Source organism: Bufo gargarizans, chromosome 6, assembly GCF_014858855.1.
Source record: "Bufo gargarizans isolate SCDJY-AF-19 chromosome 6, ASM1485885v1, whole genome shotgun sequence".
In the NCBI taxonomy this organism is placed as follows: Eukaryota; Metazoa; Chordata; class Amphibia; order Anura; family Bufonidae; genus Bufo; species Bufo gargarizans.
Window position 1 is genome coordinate 38,390,356 of NC_058085.1, and position 23,845 is coordinate 38,414,200.

The following is a 23,845-nucleotide window of genomic DNA, read 5'->3' on the forward strand; positions in this document are numbered from 1 at the left end:
AACAAGGACCCTACATATTGATTCCAGCCCTGAGCCCCCAACACACAAGACCCCACACTCAATTGTTACATGGCTTCATACACCCCCCCCTCCCCCCCCCCCCCCTTATATACAAGAGCCCAACATTTACCAGCAGCAGCACAGACCATGCACGTTGGGGGCTTTACTACATCTCCTAACAGTACAGACCATGCAATGTACACATGGGGGGCTTTACTACATCTCCTAACAGTACAGACCATGCAATGTACACATGGGGGGCTTTACTACATCTCCTAGCAGTACAGATCGTGTAATGTACACATTGGGGGCTTCAATCACTACATCTCCTAACAGTACAGACCATGCAATGTACACATGGGGGGCTTCACTACATCTCATTACATTTTTTTCAATTCATTTGAGGTTCATAAATGAGTAGAATTATTTTTTGGGGAATTTATTTATTATATTTATATTATTGGTGGTAATAATAAATATTTATATGAGAGGATGTGATTGTATCTAAACATATTATAAGATTCTAGCATCAATATTTTCACTGCAACTTGCTTTTATGCGAGAAGGGGCTGTGTGTATCCTGGAACATATATATATAATACATCAACTAGGTGTAATCACATGTACACATCCATAGACACATACGTGCAGTGTATCAGCTGGGTGTGTATAACATGCTCTGGTGGACAGGACACATCTCTCCCATGTCCTGCAGCACCTCTCAGCACCCTGCAGCCCCCACCCTGTCCTCTGCTGTCCCTGTCAGCACCCTGCAGCCTCTCTCAGCATCCAGTCCTCTGCTCTCCCTGCAGCTACTCTCAGGACCCAGTCCTGTGCTCTCCCTCTCAGCACCCAGTCCTGTGCTCTCCCTCTCAGCACCCAGTCCTGTGCTCTCCCTCTCAGCACCCAGTCCTCTGCTCTCCCTCTCAGCACCCAGTCCTCTGCTCTCCCTCTCAGCACCCAGTCCTGTGCTCTCCCTCTCAGCACCCAGTCCTCTGCTCTCCCTCTCAGCACCCAGTCCTCTGCTCTCCCTCTCAGCACCCAGTCCTTTGCTCTCCCTCTCAGCACCCAGTCCTGTGCTCTCCCTCTCAGCGCCCAGTCCTCTGCTCTCCCTCTCAGCCTCTCAGCACCCAGTCCTCTGCTCTCCCTCTCAGCACCCAGTCCTCTGCTCTCCCTCTCAGCCTCTCAGCACCCAGTCCTCTGCTCTCCCTCTCAGCACCCAGTCCTTTGCTCTCCCTCTCAGCACCCAGTCCTCTGCTCTCCCTCTCAGCACCCAGTCCTCTGCTCTCCCTCTCAGCACCCAGTCCTGTGCTCTGCCTCTCAGCACCCAGTCCTCTGCTCTCCCTCTCAGCACCCAGTCCTCTGCTCTCCCTCTCAGCACCCAGTCCTCTGCTCTTCCTCTCAGCACCCAGTCCTGTGCTCTCCCTCTCAGCACCCAGTCCTCTGCTCTCCCTCTCAGCACCCAGTCCTCTGCTCTCCCTCTCAGCACCCAGTCCTGTGCTCTGCCTCTCAGCACCCAGTCCTCTGCTCTCCCTCTCAGCACCCAGTCCTCTGCTCTCCCTCTCAGCACCCAGTCCTCTGCTCTTCCTCTCAGCACCCAGTCCTCTGCTCTCCCTCTCAGCACCCAGTCCTCTGCTCTCCCTCTCAGCACCCAGTCCTCTGCTCTTCCTCTCAGCACCCAGTCCTGTGCTCTCCCTCTCAGCACCCAGTCCTCTGCTCTCCCTCTCAGCACCCAGTCCTCTGCTCTCCATCTCAGCACCCAGTCCTGTGCTATCTCTCTCAGCACCCAGTCCTCTGCTTTCTCTCAGCACCCAGTCCTCTGCTTTCTCTCAGCACCCAGTCCTCTGCTCTCCCTCTCAGCACCCAGTCCTCTGCTCTTCCTCTCAGCACCCAGTCCTGTGCTATCTCTCTCAGCACCCAGTCCTCTGCTTTCTCTCAGCACCCAGTCCTCTGCTCTTCCTCTCAGCACCCAGTCCTGTGCTATCTCTCTCAGCACCCAGTCCTCTGCTTTCTCTCAGCACCCAGTCCTCTGCTCTCCCTCTCAGCACCCAGTCCTCTGCTCTTCCTCTCAGCACCCAGTCCTGTGCTCTGCCTCTCAGCACCCAGTCCTGTGCTATCTCTCTCAGCACCCAGTCCTCTGCTCTCCCTCTCAGCACCCAGTCCTCTGCTCTCCATCTCAGCACCCAGTCCTGTGCTATCTCTCTCAGCACCCAGTCCTCTGCTTTCTCTCAGCACCCAGTCCTCTGCTTTCTCTCAGCACCCAGTCCTCTGCTCTCCCTCTCAGCACCCAGTCCTCTGCTCTGCCTCTCAGCACCCAGTCCTGTGCTATCTCTCTCAGCACCCAGTCCTCTGCTTTCTCTCAGCACCCAGTCCTCTGCTCTTCCTCTCAGCACCCAGTCCTGTGCTATCTCTCTCAGCACCCAGTCCTCTGCTTTCTCTCAGCACCCAGTCCTCTGCTCTCCCTCTCAGCACCCAGTCCTCTGCTCTTCCTCTCAGCACCCAGTCCTGTGCTATCTCTCTCAGCACCCAGTCCTCTGCTTTCTCTCAGCACCCAGTCCTCTGCTCTTCCTCTCAGCACCCAGTCCTGTGCTATCTCTCTCAGCACCCAGTCCTCTGCTTTCTCTCAGCACCCAGTCCTCTGCTCTCCCTCCTTGCAGCCTCTGACTGAGCCCGCTATACCTGTTCCAGGGTCTATTATAGCCTCGGCCACCAATCACCCTGCACGGCGTCTCCCCCTATTGGCTGTCCTTTATCAACAAATGGCTAATTAGCATATGTTGCCCCGCTGTGATTGGGCGGACGGCCGCCTGTCAGGCGTCCGCCCCTCCCCCTTTGCCATGGCTCTGCGCTGGCAGGCAGGAGGCAGCAGTCCGGGGCAGGCGGCGGGCAGTGATGAGACAGTGGATCCCCTCTGCTGGGACAGCCTGGACGCTGCACGGGGATGCGTTACCACCGGATTGTGCACACCGGGCGCAGGATGCCGCCTAGGACGCAGTGAGCTCCCTGCCATGATGTCCCTATGGATGCCAGCCCCGTGCCCCACCTGAGAAGGAGGCTGCTGCTGCCCCTCTGCACCATGCTCTTCCTCTGCCTCTACATGTTCTACTCCTGCGCCGGCTCCTGCGCCCCCAGCGCCCCGGCGCAGCCCGGAGTCCTGTCCCAACTGCTGCTCCGGCCCGAGCCCCGACTACAGGCGGAGGAGACGGGCTCCATCAGCAGCTTCTACAACGGATCCGGCAGCAAGAAGCTGCCCCAAGCCATCATCATCGGGGTGAAGAAAGGGGGCACCCGGGCCCTGCTGGAGTTTCTGAGGGTGCACCCTGACATCAGGGCTGTGGGGGCTGAACCCCACTTCTTTGATAGGAACTATGACAAGGGACTGGACTGGTACAGGTGAGACCCTCCCTAATATTCTGTGTGTAGCCCTTTAAATGTCTGCCTAGGTAGAGGTAAAGCTGTCCCTAATAGTCCTTAAAAAATGCAAAAATGTGCTTTGTACCGATTCATAATTTATAGGGGGTCAGTCCTGTCGCTCACAGAGGGGTCACTTCCGCTCGCCCAATTATTATTGATTTTGGGGGGGGTCCATGCATTAGTGGGCAAATGCGCACAAAAATGACCGAGCGCCTCCATTATCCCGGAGATGAAACGCGTCTGTAACCTCAATGACAAGCATTACATGCTGGATACATAGATAGAAAGCCTGGGGGGGGGGGGTAGCGGTTTAATTCCAGCAGGGGATTCAGAAATTAAGCAACAAGAAAGTATTGATTTTTTTCCACTTTTATGTGGCCTCGCTCCCTCCATTCATCAGAGCCGCGTCCATACATAATGTATGCAGAGCGCCATTTATAGATCGAGCCCGGGCTCCACAGCTCTACTGACATTTTTGTCCTAAAAAAATTCAAAAACTAGAAAATACAAACTATTTGTACTTTGAGCCTTTTTTTTTTTTACTATTCAAATTTTTTATTTGCTTTTTGATGCCGGTTTACTTCCCGGTCGCTCCACGCTGCGTTTCGGATTTCTAAACGCTGGCTTGTGGCTTTCTTGGGTTGGCGCAGGACGTGTACCTGGCTCTGCAGCGTAGGGACTGCTTGATGTGCAGCGCTGTAGTGATCCCTGTCGAGGACCGCAGGGTATTGCATGTCACTCCTCAAGAGCCTAAGACGTAAAATTATTTTCCTGCCTAGATTTTTAAAAAAATCCCAATTTTATTGCATAGTTTTGTCTTTTATCTTTTTTCTTTTTAATGCTAATTCATATAATATTTTGATATTTTTTTTATTTATTTCTTGCTCCCAATATATATTTACATACATATTTTTCTTTTGAAGTTTTCTATTTTTTTTTCATGTCACTTCCACAATAATGAGCCTTCACAATGCGCAAACCTCCTAATATTCCCACAACATCCGCGTTTGAACTTCCATTCCTGGCAGAGATCAGGCGCGCGCTCCGCTATCATCGCTGCCATGCAAAGCAGGAGACGTAGGAGGGCATCAATATTTAGTTGTATGGTATGGCAGGTTTTTTTCATTTTTTTTCCACTGCCGGTTTCTCTACTTTAATCTGTCTTCAAAAGAAAAAAAAAAAGATACAGACTTGTTACGACACGGATGTGAACCTTCATTACCGCACACAAGAAATGCCTTGGGAAGATTCTTTGTCATAATAATGTTTTTGTTCTGCCCTTTGCTCGCAAAATCTTTGTACTCATTCATTGTAAAACTTTTTGCCCACTCCCTTTATGGGAAGAAAGACTATTTGAAACCTTTTCACACAAATGACAAAGAAATGTTCAGCCTTGACGGAGGGGGGGGGGGGGGGGGGGGTTACTTCAAATTTGAGTTTTATTTAGGAAAAATTATTATAGATTTTTTTTATTAGTATCCAGGCTATGTGGCTTGTAGAGGACTGTTGCCTTAGGCTCCATTCACACGCCCGTATGTGATTTGCAGTCCACAAACTGATGACCTGCAAAAAATAGGGATGACGTCTGTGTTGCATCCGTTTTTTTGTTATTTTTGCCGATCCATTGTAACAATGCCTATCCTTTTCCACAAAACGGACAAGAATAGGACATGTTCTGTCTTTTTTTTTTGCGGGGCTATGAGACGGACATACTGAAAACACGGTGTGCCGTTTGTGAACACATTGAAACGTATGGGGCTGCACCTAACTGCAAAAAACGGAACAGACGCGGAAACAAAATACGTTCATGTGCTTGAGGCAATTGGAAGCGATCCCAGGAGGCAGTGTTGGCATTAAGTGGCTCTAACCTAATGTATTTTCTTTCCGTGTCAGTTCCGTTTTTTTTTTTTTTTTTTTTTTTTTATTGCGGCTCATATGTGGAACCATTGACTTCAGTGTGTCCGCAAAAAAAATGGGAAATTATTCTGTGTGCATTCAGTTTTCATATGTCCAGAAGTGCGTTCCCCCAATATGTTCTATTCTTGTCCATTTTGCGGACAAGGACAGGCATTGTTACAATGGATCCACCCAAAAAACTGATGCAATATGGATATCACATAGACATCATCCGTATTTTTTGCGGACCGCAAAATACATACAGTTGTGTGCATAAGCCCAAAGGGTAAGTGCACACGATGCGGATTATGTGCAGATTTTTGCTGTGTAGTACAGTACCAGCAAAGCGAATGAGCTTTGTGCACAGGGCATATTGAAGGTGCGGAAAGTGACCTCATTGTGCGGAGTTTAAAACTTGTAGCATGTTAGTTGTTTGTGCGACTCCGCACCTTATGTAGAAAATCCCCACAAAAAAAACAAAAAGCACTAAAACTGTGAGTATGCAGGATAGGACGCGCCAGAAATCATCCAAAAATATAGTAAAATTCACTGTAAACGGTGGCAGTAGGTCCGCGTCTGACATTTCTCTGTATATAAAAGAGTTAAAAAAAATAAAGCTTATAAAAATTTTAAATATATATATATATTTTTATTCATTTTTTTTGGTCCTTCAGGCTTCATGTACTGCTGTATTGTCTGGAAGTTCTTTGCTTTAGGTTTGTAGGTTTAGGTTTGCTTTAGGTTATTTGTCTCCACTGACGTTAACCCTCTCCGTTCCCTTGATTTCCTGCGGTCCGGACGACGCAAGGACCTCCGCATGTATTTATATTTTCTGCTCATTTTTTTCCGGTGAGGATGGGTGCACGTCTGTGGCTGAGCTCGGTGGAGCACATGGGTATAAACGGCGACGCATCAGTACAGCATTTTAACTCTTGTGCTGCCGGTCGTCAGTGAGATAATGGGACGGTATTATCCGCTGGCTCAGGTGACGGGGACTGACAGCTGCTCATCCTCCTATCACCGCACAGCAAGGGGGAGCATTAATGAGGGATCCTGTTCTAGGTGTCTGATCTATATGGATGGGGGAGCAGTCACTTGCCTGCAGTAGATACAGTAATGTAGCAGTCTCATCTTCCGGGGAGGACGCATGACGGTTTTGGAAAGTATAAAGAATAATGCATGCTTCTATGGAGACAAGACCATAGAAATCCGTCATGTCTGATACCTGCAGGAAGCAAGGAACCTCAGGCTGCAGTGACTGGTGTTCTTCCAGTTTTACGTATCTAGTACAACGCTAGGGTCACATTATTATTATTGTGGTTTCCTATCTTATCAGTTATGTGACGTCTTTATATCATAGGGGACATTATTGCAGGTCGGGTTTTGGAAATTACAGATGAATAGACTACCGTTCTCCTGAATGAGAACACAAAGGAACATTGTGCCCCCTGCTGTATAGTACAAGTATATCGAAGGATCATTGTGGAAAAGATAAGCAGAAAATTGCCTAAACTTACCAAATAGCGGTCAAAATATTCCATATTGTGTTGTAAACTATGCTATAAAGTTACAGAAAGGAAGGCGTCAAAGAAAACTTGAGAACTCTTTACGGCGTCCGTATATTGGTCTTAGGTTACAGGAGAAGAGCAAATATCAGGTTAGCAATCCTATAATATCCCGTAACTAGCACATAGCTAATTAGACCCATCAAAAAGTTTAGAAATATAAGTATTAATATTTAAGCTGCCCGTACCCGGGACAGCCTGCCTCCCCGGGAGCTCACAATACTGTATGATTGTAGGGCAAATTGTCCACCAGGTCTGTTAAAACCAATAGATCAGATTTCTATTTTTTTATGTTCTTGAGCGGCTCAGTACATGTGTTGGGCTAAAGACATAAATTGGCCGATATGACCACCCAAAAAATGAATAGTCCTTCCAAAATGTTCTTGTGTCTGTGGAGACAAAAAGAAAATCTGTTCCACTAGTCGAGATATTTATTGAACAAGCCTAAAAAATGTTCTTGGCCTCTGGTCGTTGGCAGAAATAGCAAAACGTTTCGAGAACATCCCAGGTGGGAGAGGACAATGTCCAACCTTTTGCCCTGTGGGACGGCAGGTTCAGATATTCGTACGTATGGTGTGAAGGAAGGAAATGCTGGCGGGAAAATATCAGAAAGTTCTGATGGGAGGTGAAGTTCTTCTGGTGACCATGTGCAAATGGAGACATTGGTCAATATGATATGCAGATTGAGCGATGACCAGACTTTACGTTCCTCCCTTTCACACACCCTATATGTTTTGGGGTATTACGGCCTCCGATAAAAGGGAGAGTAAGTTGAAATATCAGCTATTAACCCCCCGTCCCAGGCCACGCCATTTGTATGCGCATTTGACTTAACTAAATGTGGTTGTCCTTTAAGTGGAGGTTAGGTGAGTGGGTGATGGACACCTCTGGTGCCATCTATTAAATCAGGGGTAGGCAACCTCTGGCACTACAGCTGTTGTGAAACTACAACTCCCAAATTGCATACTTGCTCTGCCATTCTAAGAATGAATGGAGCATGCTGGGAATTGTAGTTTAACAACAGCTGAAGTGCCGACGGTTGCCGGTCCCTGTATTAGATTATCGGATGATACCATCAAATTTCTTATGTCTGTGGTCAGCTTGGAGATCTGTGGGTACTTCCGATGTACGTGTGACCTTCATGGAGTTATCGGTTCTCCGGGAACTGGGTTCTTCTTTGTTGTGCAATGGTTTGGACTACAATATGTCCGCCCTTCATGTTCTGGTTGCATTTATATTACCCTCCCTACTCTGTATCCTTGTATGAAAATTCTAAAATTATATATCCCATTTCCCCACCTAAAGATCTTAAGCTGGCCATACAACCTAAGTAAATCTTGGCCAAACCCAAGTGGGTCTGGCCAACCATCTTATGTGTATGAGGGGAGAAAATTTGGCTGTTGGATTTTAACTGCCCTATCATTTTGTTCTTGAGTAGATAACCCTCGGCTAGAAGTATCTTGCTGCGACCTTCTCTCCAACATGTGCATGCTCTGCTGAGACGGGCTTGCATGTGTATGGAAAGATTGAGAGAGAGGGTTTGACTGTCTAATGTGCATGGCTTGTCTTCTTCGAGCCAACAGTAATAATGTAGACTTTAAGTAATCCAGATAAAGTCGCTACCTGTTCTGAAATGACTGATATATGAATATTCCGCCCTCATTGATACAACAAATGTCGCATTCTCTGAATGTTGGCAATAGCGAACTCTTTAGTATGCACAGTGGAGGAAGCCATTTTGAAAAGCGACATTAGGGGTTGTCCGGGCGATAATTCCCCCAACTTGCCGCTGTAAACAGAAGATCCATGTTCCGGTCCTCAGGGTTTACATCCGATGTTGCATGGTCACCAGCTCCACTGCAGCCAATAATTGGCTTCAGCAGTGACGTGGCCATAAACGGTACATCACTGCTGAAGCCAGCCATTGGCTGCAGCTGAGGATGTGACCACGCCCATTGCCGTACCGGAACATGGACACAGCAGAGCAGAGAGCAGGTAAGTATGACTACTCTGCAAACATTTGGTAAAAAGTTATTATTCCCAGAGAACCCCTTTAAGTCATCAATACATTTAAAGCAGCAGTAACAGAAATCAGTCAAAACCTATATTTACATCTGTGCCACAAGTTATATTGCTAGAAATCTGCGAGCCGGACGATGGCCAATTCTAGGTGATCTCACCCTCCTGTTATAGCCGCTAATGCTAGTAAAGAAATCTATTTCTGCATAACTTTTTATATGAATATAATGTGGGTTTTTTTAAGCTTTTATTCACTCCCTTAATCTGGTTTACGTTACCCGTATTGTATTAACCCAATTTACATTTCATTACGCAGACCGATGTAAATCGCACCCTGCCAATCCCATCTGCCATAAACCAAATCATTTGAATTTCAAGTTACTATTTTCTTAACTATACAAAAGTGGAAATTTTTTCATTCCCTCCCTCCCCCCCCCCTTTTTAACATCTGTAATATTTATGTTGGATAAAGATTTTTCTTCAGTGCCAAAAATTCTTGATTCTCATTAACCAAATGACAAAAAGTGCAGTTTACCAAAGCAGTCTACAGCTCCATAGCGTTCCCATCCAATTAAGTGAATGCCGCACTGTAACTTTTTTCAGGTTGATTTAGTTTTATATATTTTTATCATAAATTTTAAGTTTTACAAACTTTTTTTTCCTTAAAAGTTCCCAGTCATGAAAAAACAACAACATTGTCTTAAAATAATAATAGAAAATAGTTTTGAGAGCGAGGGAAATGCTAAATCCACTAGGATTTTATGCTCAATTTTTCATTATGTGTCAACCTGCCAAAATAATTATTTTTACATCCCAGTAGCAGCGGCTGGTTCGATGTATGTAGAATATGACAGATTGCTCTTTTTGGAAAATGTCAGCCTGTGTTTATGACACTCCGCATCGCAGTTAGTAAATACGTTAATATTTAATTTTTGTTCGATATATATACCGGTGTATATATAGCTGAAAATTCGTCAGTAATATAAAACATGTTCTGAACTTTACATTTTCTAATTTTCTTTTTTTTTCTACAGTACTAATATGTCATTTTAAATACCAAAAAAATCTGTACAATGTATGAAATATTTTTTTTGTTTTTCCTAAAGCACAAAAGTTTTTGAATTAGTTTTAAAATGTTTAAAACATTTTTATAAAAGAAAAAGAAAAGATCCCTTCTGATGAACACTTTATTGTGTTGATGCCACTTCAGATATCTGACAACTTTTTGTCATGTTTGACAGTATGGACCTCCAGATTTTTTTTTTCTTGTTTTTATCTCTCCCCTCACCCTGTTCTGGTGCCTTCAGTGCTTTCCTATAACATCTCCACTTGAAATATTTACCATGACGGAAGGAAAGCAGATCTATAGATTACACCGTGAGACATTTATAACGCTAAACCTTTTACAAAGTTTGCGTATCTGCCGTTTACTTGATGTTTTTGTTGGACTTTTTGGGTGATTTTCTGTACATATTTTTGATAATTTTTTTTTTCTGTAGATGAATTTTGTTTTAGATATATTTTAGTAGTTTTTTTTTACGCTAGATAAAACGCTAGATATATTTTATTTTATTTAAGTTTTTTGTATCTATAATACACAACTTTATAAAACCAAAATATACGCTAATGATATGGGCAGATCTATAATATATCTTGGCTTCACGGCAGTTTCTAGTTTTTTTTCTATACCTCTATATTAGACACTCCGTATAATGACATTATACTAATAATTTAACAATCGTGATACTTTATCCATGACCTCATCGGCAATGACTGGTTGTTTATACTAGGACTCGTCGGCTATACAGTGGCTTTAAAAAATACAAAGGTTTTTTTTTTTTTTTACCCTTTAAATACTTAAGACGACAGCTAAATTAAAACAAATGTCAAGCTGTCAATCTGCTGCCACTTTAATTACCAGTCACTTGTTTGCCTTTCAAATAATCTAATCTGATAATCTCCAGAGAATAGCGCTTTTTTTTAAAGGAGGTAACAGTAACAGATTCCTGTTTATTTGGGTAGAAGGTGCAATTTGTAAGAGGTTTCTGAACAAAATGGTTCAAAAATAATATTCAAGCAGCTAAAGTGGTTGTGTAATATGCATCGCCTCTTGTATATATTTTTTTATGACTTTTTGCTTTCTATATTGAGTAGGTTCTTTACAAAGGAAACTGAAAAAAAGTCAACTAACTCTCTTCCAAAGTTTTTCTTTTTGGGTAGTGGTTGGAGGTCGATTAGCCTGGTCCATAGACAGGTTGAGATTTCTGCACAGATGGCATCTATAATCCATGTTTCCTTGGGTGGAGGGGGGCCGGAGGGCACCCAAAGAAAGCCTTTTGCCCCATTGAGTACTATATAAAAAGAGGGAGCATATTGTCTGCCCAGCTCGGATTTCTGGACAACCCCCTCCCTCATCCCCTCACCTGTTGTATCGCTGAACTGTCCGGAAAGTCTGGCACATTTGTGAGCGGTGCTCGGAAGGTGGCTTTGATATTTCAACGCCCCAGACCGAGATTCCCACATTGGGATCAGGCGATGATCACGCCCGTCATAAAAATGTTTCATTCATTCAGTCATCGAAAAATGTCACACAGTCAACGATTGGGGAGGCCGCTCATAGCTTGGAAACATTTGCTGTTCCAGCCAGGCTCACCATGAGGTCTTCACGTGACACCCAAGCCCTAGGCCTCTACTATTTTAGCAGTTAAGCAGTTTTTTGTCTGCAGCTGGGAGAGTTGGATGGTGCAAACCCCCCCTTCCCCTGGCCAATGACTATTAAGACAGATGTCCTACTTAGTCATGTAGTATCTTGGCTTTCATTACAGCCTCCATAAGGGTTGTCAGTTGTCCCTGAATGGATCTTCTCTACTATGGGACATCCACGCAATGCCCAATGTGGGAGCAGTAATGGCGACCATATAGGTTGTCAACGAGCATTCCAGGAATGAGCTGAATCCCCCAAATATTTTTTTTACATTCGTTTTTTTTTCAGTTTTAGATGGCTGTATACTCTAAACCATGCCTAAACCTATATTTGGTATTGTAAGGCTTGCACTACCCAGGACAGCTAATATATGATTGGTTGGTGGCTACTGTTTAGGTTGGTGTCTATACAATGTAATGTGTTACGCAGTGATACAGCAGAGGTTAATGGAAATCGTGACCTGTGTCTATATTTTCCTTACAGTGACCATTGCTGGTCCAACATCACCTCCTGAGCCAAGAAAATGCCAAACAAATTACAGGTCCTATTATTTCAGACCTTATAATTAAAGGGTTGTGCCCGGTACCCGGTGCAGGAGCGGATAACAATCTGTACCGTGATTAGAGGGCAAAGGCTACACCAGAGGACATAATTACACCGACTTTGAAGGATTACTCCAAAAGGTGTATAGTGGCATTATACTAATGGAGTACAGATCACTTTGCAGAAACAAACTAAATAGCTTCAGGCTGTGACTACCGACGGATCTGATCCTATTTCATTTGTTTTTGTGAATTTGAAGAATTCCCCATTGGCACTGTGTAGTGCTATACACCCCAGATAGAGGGGGATCATCGTACCGGGTACATCCTTCGGCACAGGTTATTTGTAGTAGCCAGTAAAACATTTCCAGTTTTTCTAAATTGGTTTATGATTCATTGGCCGTTTGGTTGCATTGGGGCGTAACTGTTCAACAGGTCGGAGATTTGTTTTAAAAAATTTCAAAAATTCTGAACTCATTACTATTCTGGTCCTATGGATTGGTGAAGTGTATTTCACTAAAATGTTAAATACACCTTTGATATATCATTGTGATGGAATAGTTTGCATTGCGACCAATAATCAACTCCCAAATTATTGTGTTTTAGTAAAAAATAAAATAAAAATTAAATTCTTTGGCGTTGATTAAATAGGATGTGAATTCCAAGGCTGAAGTGTCTTCCCCCTCCTTCCAAGCCCAGTTTATAGTCCTGGGACAGGAAGTGTTTTTGAAAACCTTTTTTCCAAATTCCTGCAGTTTTTTATATTTTTTATTTTCCAGGGCCGGACTGAACAAATTTACAGTATGTAGATCCCCTCGTGTCCGTAAAACAGCTGGTTAGCAATGATTTAAAGTGTTTACGTAGCCAAGTCCATATCAGATGCACAGTTTTGTCATGCATCGAGGGGTTTACAAATTCTCTTCTCACCCAGTCATGACCAGAAGGTGCGGCAAAACTGTATCCTGTCCAAAAAGTGAACAAAAGGGATGGCGCTCACTAACGGCCGTGGCTGGGGCGGACTGCCTGCAGTGAATTGCTGATACATACATACAAAATAATTAGCTAAACTGCCGGTAATTCAGGGACGCTCTACCCCCATCCAGTCAGAATCAGAGGGGAGAGGCTTGACAGGGCTGTATTTTGTGTGTCTGAAGTAGTAAAGGCACACATAGCCTCTTATTATATGGCAGACTTGTAATTAGCCAGGATCGTTACCCGTGGAGCCTGGCACCAGCCCTCCTCCTCCCCAATTAAAAAGCATCTCAGGAAGCGGGGTCACTGTTAACTGTTATCAAAAAGTTTCTTGATGTCCAAACTCGTATATATAGATGTGAAATTTGAAAATTAAAAGTTTGCCTTTTCATTTTTATGTTTTTCATTGGTTTTATTTTCATTGACTATATATAAATCTATATCATACATGTGGTTAAATTGCCATTAAAGGGGTTGGCCTTCTGGGACACTGATGGCAGAGCTCAACTGTTTTCGACTGCACATGTGTGGCCACCGTTTGTCCACTGCTGTGGGAGTTCCGAAAATAGCTAGCAGAGCTTGCCTATTTCCAGCAGTCCCATAACGGTTAATGGAACGGCGCCTGCGCATATATACGCAGTGCACTCTACATTCATCACTATGGGACTTCTGAAAACACCCAAAAATGGTCACTATGCAATTTTTGGAACTGCCCATGTGCAGTGTGCTCTTCTTCACTTCTGAGAACACTTACTGGAGATAGGTGCAGGACCCACCTCTGGTCTGGGACCCCTTCCTATCTGACACAGATTGCATATCCTAGCAATATGCAAGCAATTTCTGAGATGGGCCATGTTACTTTTCTCCTCCATGTTCTGTCTTCTGTATTGTGTCCTTTGTCTTCTTGACAGGGGCATAGCTAGGGAGGACAACTGGAACATGTGCCAAGGGAGGGGTCACTTTGCCCTGGTCAGGTTATTTGGATGAATTTGTTGGATGGACAGGGAGGCAGTAGAAAGGCTTAGGGTCCATAGCACACACATTTTTGTTTACACCACTTTATGGAACCACCTCCGTCATCAGCCCACTTTCAACTTATTGAAGAGCCTTTTTTATGACTGGCAGGTGGAACCGATCAGCAACCACAGATCTAGCAATATTGTTTCAATCAGATTTTACAAGCACGTAGCCATTTGTATCTAATTGTGGCCGTTCTCATAATGACTGCTCATTAGGGTTTGCATTTGACGGTGGTCGTTGTACATAGCGGCCTTAGCCTGCTGCCAATACACCGTCAAAGGATGCAGAATACCTTCTACAAAAAAAAAAACAGCAAGCCTTTCTCTACGAAAGAAGCATTTGTCAGCATGCAGTGTCTGCAGAAAACTAAAATAAACCATAGGGGGTGAGAGCACAGTTTAGGATTATCCAATCCTGTTCTGGCTTCTTGGAAGGACACAATGGCTCAATGAGTCATCAGATGGGAGGGGAGGGAGCGAGTTCCTTAGTAGAAAGGAACAGAATGGAAGGACGAATGATTTTCAAAGACGGTTGCAGAGGTTAATTGTGTATGGGAGCAAGCAGCGTAGAAAACTGAAGGCAAATGGGGGGCTGTCCACTGACAGTCTAGATAAGTAATGGAGGTGAATGGGGAGGTGGGGAACGATTGGTTATACTCTGTGTGAATACAACTAGCAACAGTTGAAAAAACATATCCGTAGGGGACAGGAATCTCCTGCTGCCCGGCAGAATAAGACGTACTTTGTGCCCACAGGATCTAACACGTTGGCCTTTTATGTCTTCTAAAAGCTTCTGCCTACAGGGGCTGTTGGGTTGCATTGTTGTGCGATGTTCTTGTGGCTTCCTGGAGGACTGCAAATTTCTATTAAGGAAAATGACTGACCCATATGTATCGGTAAAGAAATGCTGGCAAATTGCTGTCTGCCTATTTGTATGAATACTTAAATATTTGACCACTCTGTCAAGCTGACCATGACCGACTGACGTGTGTCTTCTATTCCGAAGAAGTGTTGATTATGGAAAACCCCTTTATGGTGGCCATATGCATTAGATGAATGATGGCTGAACCCACCAATTTCAGTGGGACTGGCCAAAAATTTGATGTTTCCAGTAGGGTCTTGACTCTCTCGATGGTAGATATGAGGTGGGACGAATGGTTAAGGCCTCCATACACATCAGTGTATTAGCGGCTGACCTCACCGAGAACTGCATGTTTGGCCAACATCTAACATGTTTGGGGAGCTCCTCCTGACTGCCATTCTCCCAAGGGATAAATATCTGGGAGTGGTTCTCCTCTTTCACCACTGACAACAAATACATGCTTGGCTGAACAAAACGTGCATGGGGGAGTCAGGAATGAGTCGGGAGAGATGGCTATTGGCTGAATGATCATTTGGCCAACAGCTGTTGACTATGTCTCCACCTTTTAGGCGTGTTGATTTCCAAAATGTCCAATCTTTTGTTCTCAAGGGAGAAAAGCGGTGGCTTACCTCCAGGTTTCTGGCAGCTGCATACTCCCCTCGCCCTATTGAGAATGCATGCATATGTATGGGGGGGTCAGGAGAGATAGCTGTTGGCCGAATGAGTATTCACCCGAAAGCTAAATAAAGTGTATAACCACTTTACACGTCCCGTTATCTAGCTCTATCACACTGCTCAGGTTTCAACATCATAGTTCTTAGACCATGCAGCCATATTTACTGACCTAAACCATCAGTGTCAGGAAAATTAAAGTCACATGTGGGGTCATTCTGGGGTCACAGTAGAATATTGGGTCAAATGACCAACTGACCAGCCAAAGTTAGAAGCAGGAAGAATCAATAGGCATTCTAGCAGTATAAAAAGAAAAAAATTGTAATGTTGAAGGGTTTTTGAGATCACACAAATTTCATATCTGCTGCTCTGGAAGTGTCAATATATCGTCTGTATCTGACAAAGGTGACTCACTCTTTGCTTTGTTCTCTATTATTGTGCATTGGCTTTGTTATCTTGGAGGAGGAAACGGCTGATAGTGTTTTTGTCTTTTATATATCCCCTACTTTTGGTTATCAAGTGTCAGGCACATTATGATTGAGCAGGCTCTCTCAGTGAATTAGTGAGGTAATACAAACACAGCGGGACATCTGGGGTAATTAGTCTGATGGATGATCAGAAGATCTTCAAGGGCTTGCACATAATTCTTTTTTTTTTCTCTCTCTTTTGCATTGTTTTTCTTGGTCAGATTTTCCATTATGCTAAACTTCTGCGTACAGAATGGCCATCGGAGTTAAAAAATGAAGCCTGATCCAAGAATGTCATCTATATAGCGCTACGTTATATTAAGAGTGGCCCAGGCTGGGTTTTTTTCCACCTGTTTTGACTTTTTTATTCAATTCTGAAGCAGTTTTAACTCTATATATGTATAGATCGGAAATTGTAAATTTTACCTCAAAATTATCAAAAGTAATTTTTCTAGGCTGAATAGGGGAAAACATTTTATATCCATATTCTGTGATGAACAGGGAGGGTGTGTGAGTTAAATTTCCTAGCATCAATAGGGAAAGGATCTATTGGTTTGAATGTCTTTTGAGGGTTAGGCTGGCCATATACTTTAGTTATCTGTTGACCACAAACTCATTAGGTCGACACACTGTCTCTCCTCCTGACCCCCACATACATATGCCTGCTCCTCATGACTGTCGATTATGGAAAACCCCAGTGTTTCTTCACAATGAATGACACTTTAGTGGTCGACCAATCCTACTGAAGTCAGTGGGTTCAGTCCTTAATATAAAGCGGGGATGCTCAACCTGCGGCCCTCCAGATGTTGCAAAACTACAAATCCCATTATGCCCTAATAGCTGTAGGCGATCCAGGCATGCTGGGAGTTGTAGTTTTGCAACAGCTGGAGGGCCGCAAGTTGGGCATGCCTGATATAAAGTGTATGGCCATGTTTACATTCTCTGGTTTTTGGGGCTAGGGCTTAATGGATTCTTCAAGGCAGCTACCAGATTTTGCCTCTCTTTTAAGTCAATTGAGGACACCTTCTTGAGCATCAAACCATTTTTAATTGGCTTATTTGAATTTTTGTGGACTTGATTACTAATATTCACTAAATGAACAACTACAGAGGCATAACTACAAAAAATTTCTTCTCCTCTGCCTTGTGTACATCGAGGAACGAGTTCTACTGCCTTTTTTTATTTAGGATACACAGCAAGGGGAGATGTCACCCAGTATTAATGTGACCCAGCCTCAACGTGACCCAGCCTCAACATATACTTTGCTGCAGAACCCAAAATAAAGGTGGTACCACCTAGCATTTGTGATTATTGACCAAGCACCACTAGCAGTTTATACTTAAAGCTGAGGTTTACCATCACGTTACATTTCCAGGTGTTCTTTTTTTTTCTTAATTTACCACAACTACACACCCAGCTAGGTCCATAGGTTTCATACCTCAGCCCATATGAGTACAACAGGTGAATTATAATAGGCTGAAATATTTCAGTACTTTCTTCTCCTCCAGATATGACATTTTAGAATGCTCTACAACCCCATCATATCGTCTTCTCGTAGACGGCGCGGCGCAATCTTCATCTAAACTGCTATTTTAGCCTAATTTAAACGCTGGGTGGTGCGGGTTAATGCCTGTGTTTGCAAACAGATTAAATGGAGGCCCAGCAATCTGCTGAGAGTTTACAGTAATTTGAGGCAATTTAGCAATCTGCTCGATGCCGCGCTGAGGGCCGTTTTCCAAAGAAAGACGTGTAAAAGGGATGTAATTGGGCTTCACTTTTTTTTTTGCTTCTCAAGGAGATGGAGGAGCGTTCAGGCTGTTGGATTTGTCATTGTTCCGGCTTTATTACAGCATTAAAAGACTACGTTCTATGTAATCGCTCTTTCAATGAGATAATGATATATAAAGTGGATTTCAGTATGATAACAGGACTGATAGAGCAGTGTTTAAGAGATAAGAACATGATCAGGGTGTATATGTGGCCCACTGGCATGGCAAACATGTCGAGAGGCGGCCAGACCTCCGGCCCGTGCCCATTAGAGTGACTATTTCTGGTGGCACACATGGGCTAGCATTAGTACGGATACGGCATGCTGTAGCAAGTAGCACACTAGCGGTGGCGATCCGGCAGCGCAGCAGTTTTCTTCCGGACGATTCTCGGCATATTTGCCAGAATGAGGCCAGATCTCCGCTGGTCCGCATTATAGTGAATGGGGCCGGACGGAGCCATACAAACCTCCGGCAATGCCAGGAACGCACAGATTGCCGGAACGCACAGAGATCTTACAGGCTGTTCCCTGCCGGATGTCTACGGCTAGTGTGCATATAGTCTTACTCATTCAACATATTTCCATGTGTTTTATACTAATGACCTGTCCTCAGGATAGGTCATCAGTATGTGATCGGTGCTTACCAAGTACATTAAATAGCGGCTGTGCTTGGTATCGCAGCTCAGCCCCATTTACAGGGACTAAGCTGTACCTGGGCAGTGTGATGGATGAACATGACTTCACTGGCCTAGGAAGGCACAGTGAGCACCGCAGTCTCTTTAAACCGCTTATTGGAGAGGGTGCCAGGAGTCGGACCCCCACCGATCACATACTGATGACCTATCCTGAGCTGGACGTAGACATAGGACAATTGTTGGCTGAAGAAGCAGTTGGTGGCCACAGTCCCAATTCCTCCTCCATTAACCATGTTAGTCTCTGCTGCATGTTACTTCATCAGAGAATGGAGAGATAAGCGTTGGCCGGATTTACTTGTCGCCACTTATCTCCAGGTGGAACTAAGAGATTGCTACCACCACGATTAGTTTCCCTCTGTCCAATCGAGCGAGGGTCTACCAGACCGTACAGACTATATCCTGTAATCTGCACAATATGTAATTGAAAATATGTAATCAAAAATGATTTGCGCAGCTCCCACCACACAAAGTGGATTTTTTCCTCTGTTAAAGTGGTAGCCCCATCTGTACATTTGTAGCCTACTCCATCTCAAGGGAGCTCCATCTTGTGCCACTGTAAATGGAGAGGTGGCCACGCATGGTCAGCTCTCTCCATTCATTTCTATGGGAATTCCAAAAATAGCAGAGCATGCTTAATCAGCTATTTTTGTTACTGCCATAGATATGGCTGGAGAGCAACACACATGCGCAGCCACCTGTCCATTTACGGCAGCGCCAGACAGGGATCAATTCTTGAGATGCGGATCCTGTGTATATGCCATAAATGTCCCTTTTAAATCTACACTAATATAACAGCTACAGCATGAGACACATTAAAGGAGTTATCCATTGAAAGTATTTATTACCGATCAACAAGATAGATATTGGATTGTGGTGTGACCATTGGGACCACCCACAATCTTCAGAATAAGGTGAGGAACCCCTCATTCTTGGGGTCATAGGGTGCAACTGCTGATAGGAGAGAAATACCTTTCGTAGGACAATCCTTTTTAGCTTCATGATTGTTATATTTAGTTGATGTCAGGATAGATTGTTAAAAATATTGTACTAGACGACAAAATGGCTGCTCCCCTGATATACCACCAGCTAGGATCCTAATGACGCACCAATAATGTGCGTCTAGGTGGCACAATGTCTTTGCCTTTTTTTGACCCCCTTACTTATTTAGGAAAGAGGAAACAGCCACAAACCATTTTCCCCCACCTTGCAGCAGTTAATTAGCAAAGTGGGTCAATCCATCTTGAAGGCGCACAAATAACTCAGCCTGGTGTTAGCTCAAGATGCCTAACGAGATGCTATTTGTCAAAGAGCTGTGGCTTGCAGACAGCATTAACCCTTCAAGTGAATGCTAAATTCTAACAAGTCATATGGCTCTGCAAATGGGAATGACTGTAGAAACAATACCATATCATAAAATCTTCTGAAGTCTTGATTTTTGTGATATGATGCTAATATTTTCTTATTGTCTTCTAGGGAGTTGATGCCGAGGACATTGGATGGCCAGATCACCATGGAGAAGACTCCCAGTTACTTTGTGACAAAGGAAGCTCCAGCTCGGATCTCTGCCATGTCAAAGGATGCTAAGGTGATTGTGGTGGTGAGAGACCCTGTAACTCGCGTCATATCGGACTACACCCAAACATTGTCCAAGAGGCCGGACATCCCCACATTTGAGAGCTTGACCTTTAAAAACAGGACTACGGGTCTTATCGACATCTCATGGAGTGCCATCCAGATTGGCATCTACGCCAAGCACTTGGAGAACTGGCTCCAGTATTTCCCTATGAGCCAGATCCTCTTTGTCAGCGGGGAGAGACTGATCACGGATCCCGCTGGAGAACTGGGACGTGTCCAGGATTTCCTGGGACTTAAACGAATTATCACAGACAAACATTTTTATTTCAACAAGACTAAGGGTTTCCCATGCTTGAAAAAGGCGGAGGGTAGCAGCAAACCCCACTGTCTGGGGAAAACCAAGGGCCGGACTCACCCCAACATAAACCCAGAAGTTGTCCAGAGATTGCGCGAGTTCTACAGGCCGTTCAACATGAAGTTCTACCAAATGACTGGCCATGACTTTGGATGGGACTGAAGATGAGTCAGCCAGAGTCGTAGACTTATGTGAAGTAAACACATCTTTCTGTGTGTCTGTATAAATGTACAGAAATCTATTTTATTATAATTTATTTGTAATTCCTAAGCAATTAATTCACTAAGCTGCCTAACCACGCGGTTCCTTGATTGCCCATAGTATTAACATTCCATCACATCACGACCCTCGAAGAGACAGAACATCAACGTCGCCTTCTTTTGCACAGATGACCCACAGGCAAATTCTTGGTCTCAAAAAAAAAAAAAAAAAAAAAAAAGGGTTTTTCATCTCCATCTTGCATATTCGCTAATGGTGCTCCTTATGCAGTCGTATATATATATATATATGCTATGAAAGCACAATAACGTTACCTTGGTGTTTGTTATGTTTACGGGTATTGAAATCTTTTTAAGTCGGCAAGTTTGCAGGGTTCTTGGTTTTCATCACACTTCCTGATACTTGGGCATTGATTCTTCCTCAAGACTTGATAGGGTGGTACAGCGTAGGACCAGAGGTTTGGTGGTGGAACGCAAAGCGCATAGCCTTTCTATTATAGTGCCATATCCAGTTGAATAACTTGGCTAGAAGTATAATCCGAGTCCTCAAACTACGGGGTCCATTTGGTTGCCGCGAGTCACACAATTTATGAGGTTGTTCACGGTGAGCATCCAAATTCTACCATCCATGGGTTTGGAAGTGTGGAAAGCAACATTGGTGGATATTGTATGTTCATCATTTGGTATTTACGAGGATACATCACAGATCCCAAAGTATTTTGCAAGACTCTCATTGCGTTGTCAATCATTTGTGGTGAGTGGGTGATCTAGCCGATGAAAGCCTTTACACCCTACGTCTTCCATATTCTCTATGCATGATAGGTTTTGTTTTATAATATTTTAATAACATTTCCGTACCTTTTCAATGTTACAGTCTAAAACCAATGTCCTTGCTGGATGCACCATAACATTTTATGTTTGGACAAAATACTTAAAATTTGGAGTCGTCTTTGCACTATTATGATGTTGGTTTTTACCACACTAATGGGATATTTATCAAATTGCGGCACTAGGATAACACAATTTATATCTTCATAAATCTCCCACTTCATACAGACCTATCAGAATATTCTTTTTCAAAGCTTCATAGACATGGAATACTTTTTTGTGCCAGTCCAATTTCAACTACTTTCCCAATTTGACAATTGGTTGTCATAAACCGACCTACTAGAATATTCTTTTCCTAAGCTCCACAGACATGAGATTAGTTTTTGCCGAGAAGTTCAATTTGAACTACTTTTCCAATTGTTGGCCATTGATTGTCCATGTTCTTTCGTGCAAAGAACTGATAGCCAACAATTGGTCAATATAGTATACAACCTAGTAGATCGTGGATACCTGGTATGTTGGCTGATTGGATATCAGTGCATTTGGTGTTTTTGGCTGTGCACAGTTGAAAAACTTCAAGAGCACAACACCATAGTTTCAATCTCACAATCTCACTGTGGCAAGCTTTAGGGCAACAAAATGACCCGACCCAACAAAATGTTCTGAAAAAAACCCAGTTAAGCCATACTTCATGATCATTAAATCCAAGTTACCATTTAATGCTACCAGAAGCTGCTTACCTGCCATTACCTTGCACATGACTATGTTCGGGTCAGTTGGCGGTGTCCTTTTTATTTCCTTTTTACCTTTCAGGAACCCCACCTAAAAAATGAACCAAGGGTTATTGGTTTTGTTTCAGTATCTAAAAGTGGTAATTTTTACACTGCTGCTAAGAAGAAAAAAAACTATAAAATTTAATGGCTATGCAGAAAGCTGTAGAAGTATTTAAGAGAAAAAAAAACAGTAACCTGTTATTTTTGCTCTGTCTGATGTAGCCATGACACCAGTCCAATATGAGGCCTACTTAAAGGGGTTGTCTGCATTCAGGGCTGAACCTGGGCATAAGCTCCCCTTCACTCCTTTGGCATTTCCCTGCTCCGATGCTCCTCTTCCTTTGAGCTGCACCATGCAGTGCAAGGCCTGTTCTTTGTGAGCCGGTGATGTACCGGGCTTGACATCAGTATGCTAGGAGGAGACTTCCACCTAGTAGGGAGCCGAGTGATGTCACTGACTCAAGTGGGAGGTGTATAGCACTGTTCTGGGTGGTTTTAGAGGCGGTATTACCGCCTCTAAAACTGCCCAGAACAGTGTTGTACACCGCCTATCTGTGCCAATGATGTCACCAGGCTCCCTGCTAGGCTGAAATCTCCGCCTAGCATAGTGTTGTGAAGCCTGATCCTTCGCCGGCTCACAACGAACAGGACTTTCCCTGCGTGATGCAGCGCTAGGCAAGGGGAGCATCAGAGCAAGGAAATGCTCCGATGCGCCTAACCTACATGCTAAAGGAGTGAACGGGAGCTTACTTTCAGCCCTGAACCCGGACACCCCTTTAACTAATAAGGCCTAGGAGCTTTGTGGTATATGCCTTGGTCATCATGGAGCTGAGTTCTAGTCCTCCTTTTGGTTTTGTACTTAAAGTACTGCTAACCTTCTATGTGGTTAGAATTCGCACATATGAGGTAGTGGTTGAGTTTTATTCAGCCGTATCTATTTTGTTTTACTTCTTCTTTTTTTCTTTCTTTTTCTTTTTTTCCTCTATCTGTAACCGGTTACTTTAGAAATAGCAAATTTATATAAATATCTATATAAGTAAATATATATGAAAAAGGAATACAAAGGACATTGAAACATGAAAAAGTGTACATTGAAAATCAAGTATTTTGTGGTATGTAAAATACAAAAAATTAATTTTACACAGCAAAAAATGTTTTTAAGAAAAAAAAAATATTGCATTCTGAAATTCATACTATGTCTTTGTATGAGCAAATAAACTATATTTTACCAAGATAAAGAGAACTGTATCACCTGGTGATTTCACGCACATCTTTGTCAGGCTGCGTCCTGACAACCTGATGACAAAACACAAATACGCTCTGTGATAGAGAATGTGACAGCACACGGTTTACAGTCCTTTACGTAGAGGGAATTCATTTCTATTAATATGGCACGCTTAGGATTGGGAAGAACCAGATTACTGTATCTGATGGACTATTAGACAATCCAACTGTCTGATTCTCATCTCTCCCAACATCTACCATTGCGGAAGAGGACCAT

General features: G+C 43.7%; 1 protein-coding gene across 1 annotated transcript; it reads left to right on the forward strand.

Annotated features, from left to right (window-relative positions):
• The first annotated feature begins 2,862 nt into the window (after window positions 1-2,862).
• Window positions 2,863-23,576, forward strand: HS3ST3B1 (heparan sulfate-glucosamine 3-sulfotransferase 3B1). Its single transcript, XM_044296658.1, has 2 exons — window positions 2,863-3,393; window positions 20,069-23,576. Exons 1-2 carry the CDS (start codon window positions 3,020-3,022, stop codon window positions 20,685-20,687), a joined length of 993 nt encoding a protein of 330 aa, XP_044152593.1. The 5' UTR covers window positions 2,863-3,019; the 3' UTR covers window positions 20,688-23,576.
• Window positions 23,577-23,845: the final 269 nt, after the last annotated feature.